This window comes from Pecten maximus, chromosome 4, assembly GCF_902652985.1.
Source record: "Pecten maximus chromosome 4, xPecMax1.1, whole genome shotgun sequence".
Lineage (NCBI taxonomy): Eukaryota > Metazoa > Mollusca > Bivalvia > Pectinida > Pectinidae > Pecten > Pecten maximus.
The window spans coordinates 3728969-3739812 of record NC_047018.1 but is presented as its reverse complement, the minus strand read 5'-3'; the positions used below and the strand labels follow the sequence as shown (position 1 = coordinate 3739812).

General features: G+C 34.6%; 3 protein-coding genes across 3 annotated transcripts; 1 reads left to right on the top strand and 2 right to left on the bottom strand.

Moving 5' to 3' along the window:
* Nucleotides 1-1415: 1415 nt before the first annotated feature.
* Nucleotides 1416-3621, bottom strand: LOC117325001. The gene is made up of 4 exons (XM_033880869.1): nucleotides 3245-3621; nucleotides 2894-3046; nucleotides 2012-2124; nucleotides 1416-1530 (listed from the first exon to the last, which is right to left on the bottom strand). Exons 1-4 carry the CDS (start codon nucleotides 3421-3423, stop codon nucleotides 1460-1462), a joined length of 516 nt encoding a protein of 171 aa, XP_033736760.1. The 5' UTR covers nucleotides 3424-3621; the 3' UTR covers nucleotides 1416-1459.
* An 865-nt stretch (nucleotides 3622-4486) lies between these two features.
* Nucleotides 4487-6597, bottom strand: LOC117325000. The gene is made up of 4 exons (XM_033880868.1): nucleotides 6428-6597; nucleotides 6022-6207; nucleotides 4831-4949; nucleotides 4487-4599 (listed from the first exon to the last, which is right to left on the bottom strand). The coding sequence occupies exons 1-4, from the start codon at nucleotides 6526-6528 to the stop codon at nucleotides 4544-4546; spliced, it is 462 nt and encodes a 153-aa protein (XP_033736759.1). The 5' UTR covers nucleotides 6529-6597; the 3' UTR covers nucleotides 4487-4543.
* Nucleotides 6598-6671: 74 nt separating this feature from the next.
* LOC117324998 lies at nucleotides 6672-10844 on the top strand. The gene is made up of 6 exons (XM_033880867.1): nucleotides 6672-6895; nucleotides 8621-8919; nucleotides 9147-9254; nucleotides 9672-9777; nucleotides 10180-10297; nucleotides 10679-10844. Exons 1-6 carry the CDS (start codon nucleotides 6865-6867, stop codon nucleotides 10689-10691), a joined length of 675 nt encoding a protein of 224 aa, XP_033736758.1. The 5' UTR covers nucleotides 6672-6864; the 3' UTR covers nucleotides 10692-10844.

The following is a 10844-nucleotide window of genomic DNA, read 5'->3' as shown; positions in this document are numbered from 1 at the left end:
AAGCTGATTTAGAAAAGGAAATACAAAGATAAGAGAGAAAGGAACATAAGAGGATGGAGAGAAGAAGGAACGAGATTTTCGACGAAAGTAAAGGCAATTTCTGAAAGGGTGACAAAAATAACTGACTATTGCTAATAAAACATTTAATGGGGAAAAAAAAGGTTGATACGAATCCAACAAAAACACAAGCAAATTGAAAAAGTATAAAAATAAATTACATTGGTAAACTTAAATCTATTTCATAATGAAAGACACTACCTTATTGTAATTGTTATATTTTCTAAAAGCTGAATGGTAAGCACTGAAATCCTCAATAAAAGTAGATTGCTTGTCATATTTTTTTGCTAAGTATCTCTCGATGTTATATGAAGTTTTAAGGTTACTAATTAGAGTGGGTAAGTAAAGAGCTTTACCTAAACACTTTTGACAATAAATATAGTGCTTCATATTTAGTATTATAATATTTTCTGCTCTGTTATTTTGGTGTGGGGTTTGTGCTATTTCACCAAAAATGAAATCTTTTTTACATACATTAAATGTCTCATTACAAGTAGCTTACACCCAAATTTGGAAAGCCATAATTAAATTTTGGACTTTATTACATTCCCAAAGTACATGCTGTATTGTTTCTTTTTCTATGAAGCAGAAATTACACAAATCAGACTGAACCAAATTAATCTTTTTCAAATAAATGTTTGTAGATGATGATTAATTCTAAATTGCAACCATTGTAGTTTTGAAATTTTTATTTGTGTCAAAAGGCAATCTGAATATTTTTTCCATTCCTCAATAGGTATATTTCCAAATATGGTGTCCCACTTTGCTTGACCTGTAGGCAATACATTATTTTTATTCAATACATTATACATATCTCTTGTACCTTTTTTTTACTTTCAATAATAATATCAATATACAGTGGTATCAATGGTATAGTTAACTTAGTATATATCAGTGATGTTAGGGTTATCATACATCTAATTCGTCCTCCTAAGACTAATCAGTGATATTTTGGATATCATTCTACTGTTTAGTCCTTCCTTCTAGGACACGTCAGTGATGTTAGGGACATCATACAGCTGATTCATCCTTCTAGGAGTCTTCAGTGCTGTTAGGGACATCATACAGCTATTTATTCTGTGTATGACTTGTAAGTGATGTCAGGGACATCATACAGCTGTTTCTGCATTCTAGAACTCGTCATGATGCCAAAAGCCTAAAGCACTGATTACTAGGTGACTGAAGAACCACAGAATATGTCAATAGGTCGAAATCTAGATATAAAGGTACAATATTCCCATGATTGTAAAAGATGTTCTGAAACGTGTCATTACTCAAATCAATTAAAACCCGATAATATTAGTGTATAGATAAACGAGTGTTGTTGAATGAACTCGACACAAAAAAAAACCACAACATTAACAGTTCAATATGTTTATTTAATCAGTTGATATCTTGGAGTTTACCCAATAACTATTCCTGCGTCGTGCAACTTCAGCAAGTCATCCTTAATGTCAGTGAGTCGATTTTGAGCTGAAACAATGTAATTAAGTTACGTTATATCTTTATGATACCTTTATGATAATTGTCAGATAAAAAACAATTCGGGTTATATAAAAAAAAATATCTAAAACGTAAAACATAAAACCTCCTTACAGTTACACTATTTCAATGACAGGAACATTAATTACTCTAAATAATGATTATGTAATACCACGTAATACTATGTAATAATACATGATACCACGCAATACTATGTACTACCATGTAATACTATGTAATTTTATGTAATACTATGTAATACCACGTAATACTATGTAATAATATATGATACCACGTAATACTATGTAATAACATGTAATATCAAGTACTATTATGTAATACTATGTAATAACATGTAATATCATGTAATACCATGTAATACCATGTAATATAGGTGGATCAATATATTTTTTATTTGATAAAATCGTAATCCTAACTTGTAGTGGATATTTTGTTAACAATCTTGACTTACGCAAGCACTGATCCGCGACTTTGATGAAGTCCTTACAACACACTAGATGTTCATCTGGACAGGTGGTGGGTACCAGTCTGCTGGTGTAGGTCGCCTTGTACGCTCTCCTGTACCTTTAGTCATAACCAGTATATTTTTTCATTATAACCATTATTATTATTATCAAGTACTTTATCAATGGAAATCAACGCGTTTCATAGAATCTACTTTGAATGGGAATCATGATATCATTATTTAACTGCAACAAAGTATGATTGTATCATCAATTAACTGTAATAACGTATAATTGTGTCATTAATAAAGCTTAACAAGGTATGATTGTATCATCAATTAACTGTAATAACGTATAATTGTGTCATTAATAAAGCTTAACAAAGTATGATTGTACCATTAATTAACTGTAACAAAGTATGATTGTACCATTAATTAACTGTAACAAAGTATGATTTACCATTAATTAACTGTAACAAGGTATGATTGTGTCATTTATTAACTGTAACAAAGTATGATTGTGTCATTAATTAACTGTAACAAAGTATGATTGTGTCATTAATTAACTGTAACAAAGTATGATTGTACCATTAATTAACTGTAACAAAGTATGAATGTACCATTAATTAACTGTAACAAAGTATGATTGTATCATTAATTAACTGTAACAAAGTATGATTGTGTCATTAATTAACTGTAACAAAGTATGATTGTGTCATTAATTAACTGTAACAAAGTATGAATGTATCATTCAGTGTAGTTATAACAAACAGGAAATTATCCGTGTGGATTCATCATTATCATCATTTCTACTTTAGAAATCAACATAATTACTTATTACAGGTTATTTCTGACCATAAACCTGTAAAAAATACTTTTCAGTAGACTAACCCAGTCGTGTAAGAGGTCGAGGTGCATCTTTTAGTCCATAAAAACCCACAACTTTTAGAATGGGTGTGTCTTACTGGAACGACTACTGTCACAGACACGGTTCGTGAATCCACTATGGTTTTGGTTGGATTGATCTTACAACACCAATGAGCTCTAAAAGACAAAAGTATAGTCAGCGAATACAATCAGCCTGAGACATCTACGTAAATGTACATATTTCCCGATTATACTCAATTGAACAGACCCGGGTCCAACATGAGATCACAAAAATAAATAAATAAATAAATAAATAACACGTACGCTTAGTCACATAATTATAATAATCTAGTAATAATGTTATATTATATTTACGATTCATCCCCAGAGGCTCTACTTTCACGCAAGACTTCTTTCACGTGGTCCGGCAGGGAATCATACTTCAAATTTCCAAACATCGTTGATTCATCGTGTAGTACTGACTCCAATAAAAAAGATGGAAGGCATACAAGTAAAGCAGCAAGCATCAAATTAAATCTCAACATGTCGCCCATGTTTGATATCTATGGAATCAAACAGACAGAACTCACTATCGGGTTAACCTTTCTTCGAACCGAGAACTGTACTAGATAAAATAATCTGTGTCCTAGCATCGGTCACATGTTCACTAAAGCTAGCAAAGCACAAACGTTGAGACTTTATCCACGTGTCCTTATGTTTCCTTTGGTTGGATCCAATGAAGTGATGTGATCAAAATAAGTAATACCTGTGAATATTATAAAGAATTCCCCATACAAGCAACTTGTTTTTTTGTTTTTGTTTGTAATGATAAGCTGTGATATCGTTATATTCACGCTAGACATTATACGGTTGTTTATTCTAACCAGCGTTAAGGTTGAAATCCTTAACATTCTTGCTGAATTATTTACTAGCGAAATAACATAAAATCAATAGGTACTTAAAGTATGTTTGAATGCTGATCTCGAAGTTTTATAACATCTGAAATACTACTTGACTAATTCCGAAAAATGAATTTCAATGTGGAGAACTTAAATAGGAATGAAAATCATCTATATCATGATTAGAATATCGAGTAGCGACAGATCCTCGCCATATATATCCCTATAACTAACTCAGTATATTCTTACTCAAGTGATTTTGTATGATGACGTTTGTTACACCCTCATTGGTGCTGTTCAACTTTTTTTAAACTTGGAAATGCATTGCTTCTTGTGTTGTAATTGTTATTTTGACCATAACATCATCATTTTCATTAAGTACACCCGCCAATGTTTTATGTTTCTCTGTTAGCAATAAAAACACTTTATAACATTACTTATTTACATTTACGTTTTAATATATATACCACCATTATGCTGTTTTCGCTTTCCTAACGTCAGTTTGAACATCTAAGTCATTACTTTCCCAATGAAGCGATGACATAAAAATGATAATTACATCGTGGTCAAATGAGGTCCCCGTCTCATAGCACCCGCTATACGATACAGGACGGATGTAAAACTACAACACGGACTTCAATTCCTTCACGAATATGTAGTCTAATACACGTACAATGTTATTTTATGACATGGAATGACAACAAAACATAAACCTTATATACTTGTTTTTATTTATATTATGTATAAGGATTTATAGATAATTGGTCATCAGTCCTTATCCAACCAATCCCGCATCGATGAGGGCCTGGAGGGAGTCAACAGCAGAGGATTCTGTAGGAGCAAGTTTGCTTCAATAAGATTATCAATTACGACAAGAAAAGCATGTCTATCGCAGTCGATTACGGTCAAATAAATAAATAAATATCAAGACCTTTCTTTTACAAGACCAACAAAATTGCAATATTATAGGTTTTTGTTTTAAGCGTTTTGATAACATACGTTTAATTTTTATTTATTTTTTTAACAGCAAAACACGCTTTTTGATGTGTATCTACAACTTACTTAGACACTGGTCCTGTTGTTTGGTGTAGCCCTCGCAACACACCACATGTTCCGTGGGACACACCCCCTGTTGTATGAGGGGCTTTACCACGGGCACCTGTACGTATCTGACCACCATCCTGTGTACAAAAAATACGCCGTGGAATGAAAACAAATCATTCTTCCACAGCTAAATGTATAGCATATAAAGAAAGGTAAGGAACTTTGCCAGTGTGCAAGATTTCATTCAAAACGTTGCAAATGTCCTGATGAAAGGTTTTTCCAACGGCGATAGTTCTTATCAAGAGAAGAAACGTCAAACTTTACAATTGCACTAATATGTATCACCAAACTGGTCTAGTTTAACAAGTTAACTCGTACCTTCTCAAATTAACGACTTTTCTTTAGTCGGACACGATCGAACACATTTTAGAAAACAAAAGTGTGTATTCCGTAGCAGAAAATCAGACGCAATTGTTCTATGTGAAGTAAACAGTAGGTGAACCAATGAATATGCTAATATCTGGTTACAGTAATGACATTCAGGTGTTGTAATATTTAGTAACAGTAATGACATTCAGTTGTTGTAATATTTAGTAACAGTAATGACATTCAGGTGTTGTAATATTTAGTAACAGTAATGACATTCAGGTGTTCTAATATTTAGTAACAGTAATGACATTCAGGTGTTCTAATATTTAGTAACAGTAATGACATTCAGGTGCTCTAATATTTAGTAACAGTAATGACATTCAGGTGTTCTAGTATTTGGTTAAAGTAATGACATTCAGGTGTTCTAGTATTTAGTAACAGTAATGACATTCAGGTGTTCTAATATTTAGTAACAGTAATGACATTCAGGTGTTCTAGTATTTAGTGACAGATAAATGAATCAGGTGTTCACTATTTAAGTGAAGACTGACTTCAGGTGTTCTATATTTAGTAACAGTAATGACATTCAGGTGTTCTAATATTTTAGTAACAGTTATGACATTCAGGTGTTCTAATATTTAGTAACAGTAATGACATTCAGGTGTTCTAATATTTAGTAACAGTAATGACATTCAGGTGTTCTAATATTTAGTAACAGTAATGACATTCAGGTGTTCTAATATTTAGTAACAGTTATGACATTCAGGTGTTCTAATATTTAGTAACAGTAATGACATTAAGGTGTTCTCGATGTTTACAAAGATTTGGTAAATAGCTGACCTGGACACGTTCTTTTTACCAGTGCAGTAAAATCCTATCGGTCCGACTGTCGCCTCCTCGCCATACGTACACCGGTGCTCAGGGATTTCTATCTCCTCCCATATCACCTTCGTGAACTGGTGTATTTCTATCGAGGTAAAATTACTCGTCGTGTTTTGTGGTTCTATTTCGCAACACCAGTTGGAGCTAAAGAATAATACATCGCAGTAAATGTAAGCTATAGATATCACATGCCCTATTATAGTACAATATACAACCCATTTATCTGCACGGTGAGGAGAAAATCCACCTTAACAGCATTACATATTTCAAATTGTAATAAACAATTTGCAGATAATGATATTTGCTTCTAAATCACGATATTTTGAAGAAAACGTATTAATCTGAAATACCCCCCGAATCATACTTATCGCCTGCCCTCTTTATTGTCCGTCCATCAATGCTCCAAAAGAAGCTGGCTAGAACCGGGACGCTCAATAGGAGTAGAGTTCCTGTGACACCATTCATCGTTAACAGCTATGTGTAGTACAGGACACAAACTCTTATCTATCCCGCCATATATATATCTTCTGTCCCCGTCAATGTCCCTTCAAACGGACACTTGCTATTTTTACCTATTATCTTACCAGGGAAAAGTTTAAAGGTATTGCAGATGTTAAGGAGTAAATATTTAAACAGTTTATTGAATATTAAAAACAAAATAATCAAACGGACATTGCAGTTGCGAAGAACAGATTATTTATGTTCGAAAACAGTGAATAGAGAATTATTAAGGTCTACTAGTTTATCAGCTGACAAACGTTATATAAGCACGTAGGTAGACCAAGTGACTAGATAACCCCAATGCCAAGGCCTACCATGATGAGGTTGCCAGGTGAGACTTTATATGTAGAATTATTTCATTTTCAATTGATTTTAATTATTGTCTATTTGTCTATATGTGTCACACACGGAGAAGAGGACCAGAAATCGTCAACAGGGCACAGATATATAGTATTTGGGAGAGTTTTACTGAGAAATATAGACAGGTTACAAACGTTTCAGCTGATGGTGTTAAAGCGAAATAAACCTTAGACTGCTGTCAAGCTAAATGATTTGTTTATATAGCATATGTGCCTTGGCCGTTGATGCAGGTTGTATCACAGGCATCTGCTTCTGGTTAGTATCAATAGAAAACAATATTAGCCCTTCTCCTACTATCAGTGATAGAGTAGTCCTAACAAATTGCTATTTAATTATTATGTGTCTCTAATCGAAAAACCGCAGTGGGATATTTCCCGTGCATGGTGGCCAGTGCTAACATTGGGCACCGCATTAAGTCCCACCCGGACTGAACATTAGAGGTAATTGGTTAGAATTGTGGTGGTGCAGCTATTACCAAGGGAATTTGGTTAGACTTCACGAAGCCAGTCCGTAACTTTGACAGTAATAAAACTTCATGATGTCCTCGTTCTGTTTTCATTGTGTGATAGTCACCTTGAATGGTTTTCACTACGGTACTCGACGTTTTATTGTCGATTTGAGTTTACGTGATATACCAGTCGATCAAATAGGAAAGGATGGAGTATAGGATCAGATAGGGTTTATAGGCGGGCCAGTTAGTTTAGGTGGAGAGTGGAGTAAGGGAGGTTAACTCGAACGAATGGTTCAGGGTGTGGACGGGGTTGTGGAATTTACAATATACACATTGTGACGTGGGAATGGGGTTGCGGATTTCGAAACGGCTAAATTGCGGTGTGGCGATGGGGTTGAAGATTTAATATAAACTTTATTTTATTCATTCAATTCATACATATGCAATATACAATCATACAATCATAATTTGAATGGGATTCGGAAACAAGTATTAAACTTATATTAATCCGTCTCCTTTTATGACACATTAAGTAAACGGCAGCATGGGAGAATACATAAGTGAGCAAATGTAATACTTGTAGAGATGAAAAATGGGGAAATTCGGAAAAGAGGAGAGATGAAAAGATTAGAAGAAAAATATTAGAGAGGCTTTTTATGCCATGACATGAGATATACAACCTGTTGTAACAGCTGTGTACTGGACAAGAAAAAAACAATCATTCAAATATTTTAGAAATAATTATAAATTCTTGAACACTGAAAAAAGATTTTCATCATACGTGAGTTCGTTATCTCCGAAGAGTAGTATTTCAGTTGATAAGGGATAGTTTAGAGCACTAAAACAACGTAAGCGAAACTGCGCGAAAAGTGGACAACGTAATAGGAAATGTTCGTTGGTCATTGATGAGGTTGAAGATTTCAAAATGGCCAATTTCAATACACAGATTGCGGTGTGGGGATGGGGTTAAGGATTTCGAAACGGCCAATTACAATATACAGATTGTGGTGTGGGGACCGGGTTGAGGAATTCAAAATGGTCAATTACAATATACAGATTACGGTGCGGGGACGGAGTTGAGGAAGATTGCGTAAACTAAGTCCGTGTTCGTATGAAATCGAAATATAGAATGTTTAAACGCTTATGTTACCAAAACTAAGTTCTGGAAATCAATTGCTTATTTCGCAGCGTATCATTTTTTTCCGCGTTCCTTTTGCTGACTTTCTTTCACGTCATTTTTTTCAGTTTACATCTCAGTACTCCTTGTGTGCAGCGTGTATGGCCATGAATACCGAGGACTCGGTAGACTATTGACATCAGGTGTAGACGTTAGGAAAGGTGGAACATCGACCGGGGCAGCAACATCGGCGGCATCAGCAGGTTCGGCGGCGGCATCAGCAGGTGTCAGCGCTGCCCTTGCAGCAGTGAACCCTGTGGCTGGAGCGGCATCAGTTTTTCTCGCTCCATTGACCGAAGGCATTGTTCAACTTGAAAAGCAGTTTATGACATATCTAAGTGACAATTTGTTAGGAAACCATCCATATGTAAGTAAAATGATCTATCGTCATGTGATATCATAAAATTCATATGTAATTATATAGTTTTATATATTGGATGGGTTAGTATAATCCTCTTCTTTAGGCGATCATTACTACGCATGTTCCCTTACCTGTTAGAGTAATTATCTCGAGGCATCTATCAATATTTTTCCATCAAGTTAGCATTAAGTATGATTAAACACGTCCGCTAAGCAGGAAGTTCTTTCTTCCAGCACACAGTCCTTGGACGAGGTGTGAGGCTCAACGCTACAGGCAATAGCGTGATGATACAGGATGTGGCCAGTGGAATAGCAGTGGTGGGGACAGGTGCCACTCTAGAGGTGAGGAATTTAAAACAGATGTTTTTCATCATTTAAAATAATAAGATTAAATAGGCAAAAGCATCCTTCCATGCGCCGAGTTACGTATCTACTTCACCTTGAACAACATTGTAAGTCGATGGTAGATTCTCTCCTTATATAATCTGTGTGTCCCCTTATGTAACCCTCTGAGTGTAAGTCGAAGAAACTTGAATATGTCAGTATTGGGGAAATGGGTGCAAAATATTAGCAAAACGTTGCCACCATTGCAAAATAGTACCCAGTTTTAGGGTGGTTCAAATCATTTCCCAAATGTTTCTTTGTAGAAAAAACACAATCAAATATGAAATTGAAAACATTGTAACGTATATATATCGCAGCCCCCACCCAATGCTTGATTTTAGGTATATCTTATCCCCATTTTTGTACGACATCTAGGAGGCCATGAGTATGGCGACACAGAAGTATGTCACTACATTGTTAGAGATGGGCTTTATCAGCAAGGACGACTTACATTTGGCGCCAGTACTCACCACCACTGAAGGTAGGAGTCAAGTATATTAAGTTACCCGGGGACATGTATAAGGTAGGAGTATATTAATAATAAAAATAAGGATGATTGGAGCACCATATCTCTATTGGTATCCAGTCCTTCTGTCATCAGTTTGTATGTCAATGAAATTGTTTGAAATTGTTTGAAATTGAATCTTAATGATAGTAGATAATATACATGTACTCCGTATACGTCCATATGGCGAGGTTTAAATGTATATTTTATTTTACGAGCGAATATTTCTAAAATTTAACCATAATCATGAATGATTTGCAACATTATGATATATTATATTGAATCTTTATGTACATCCAGCTTTTCATATTTAACCTCAAGATATCAAGACTATCATATGTTTACGTTTAATCTTTCGGAAATGATCTATCATTTAAGTGCCGTGTGGAGACAACTATCCCAAGTCTTACTGTGAGGACAGGAAACGTATGGGTTTCTGTTCTCCCGTCAGTGCCTTCGCCGCCTTCATGTCTCAGAACTGTTACGCAACGTGCAGGTGAGTAGAGTATATGGTGACTTGTTTCGTGTAAAATTACGTAATTATTTCTAACATCCTTAAGTTACCCTGGCTGTTAATAGGACATCAAACAATACTGAAACCAAATCAAACCAAACATCCTACTTGTAGAAGTTTAGATCTCTGTGCAGGCGACAATCTTAAAAGTTACCTTAAAATTTTATCTTCGCTGTTAAACTGTGCGTATGGCAGTAATAAGATTGGGAAAGGGCAATAGTCTAAAAGAAGTCAAAGAAATTAATAAACGTTTCTTTTTATTCCATATTTTGGTCTGAACACTGCTTCTCTAATACGGAAAGTTCATTAGATGGATAGTCCTATCGGTTATGTGTCGTTAACACATTTATATTTCATTTACAGGGGAGGATGTTGAAGACGTCATACTGACATACAGAGCTGCAATTCCGTATACAGAAATACATAGGTCTATGTCTAGTTTTTTTTTATTATACGTATATTCGATTGGTAACACTACTATTTGCTTGTATATGTATGAAGTATGTAAAGAGAAAATGTCTAAAAATGA

What these genes read in the sequence shown, in the direction of transcription:
- LOC117325001 (XM_033880869.1), bottom strand. Translation starts at nt 3,423, where the DNA reads ATGGGCGACATGTTGAGATTTAATTTGATGCTTGCTGCTTTACTTGTA. An exon ending in AGAGCCTCTGGGGATGAATC is followed by an intron (nt 3,047 to 3,244) that starts GTAAATATAATA and finishes TTTGTCTTTTAG; the next exon opens with AGCTCATTGGTGTTGTAAGA. An exon ending in TCGACCTCTTACACGACTGG is followed by an intron (nt 2,125 to 2,893) that starts GTTAGTCTACTG and finishes TTATGACTAAAG; the next exon opens with GTACAGGAGAGCGTACAAGG.
- LOC117325000 (XM_033880868.1), bottom strand. Translation starts at nt 6,528, where the DNA reads ATGAATGGTGTCACAGGAACTCTACTCCTATTGAGCGTCCCGGTTCTA. An exon ending in ATAAAGAGGGCAGGCGATAA is followed by an intron (nt 6,208 to 6,427) that starts GTATGATTCGGG and finishes ATTATTCTTTAG; the next exon opens with CTCCAACTGGTGTTGCGAAA. An exon ending in GGTAAAAAGAACGTGTCCAG is followed by an intron (nt 4,950 to 6,021) that starts GTCAGCTATTTA and finishes TTTTGTACACAG; the next exon opens with GATGGTGGTCAGATACGTAC.
- LOC117324998 (XM_033880867.1), top strand. Translation starts at nt 6,865, where the DNA reads ATGCCAAGGCCTACCATGATGAGGTTGCCAG. An exon ending in GGACAGGTGCCACTCTAGAG is followed by an intron (nt 9,255 to 9,671) that starts GTGAGGAATTTA and finishes TACGACATCTAG; the next exon opens with GAGGCCATGAGTATGGCGAC. An exon ending in AGTACTCACCACCACTGAAG is followed by an intron (nt 9,778 to 10,179) that starts GTAGGAGTCAAG and finishes CTATCATTTAAG; the next exon opens with TGCCGTGTGGAGACAACTAT.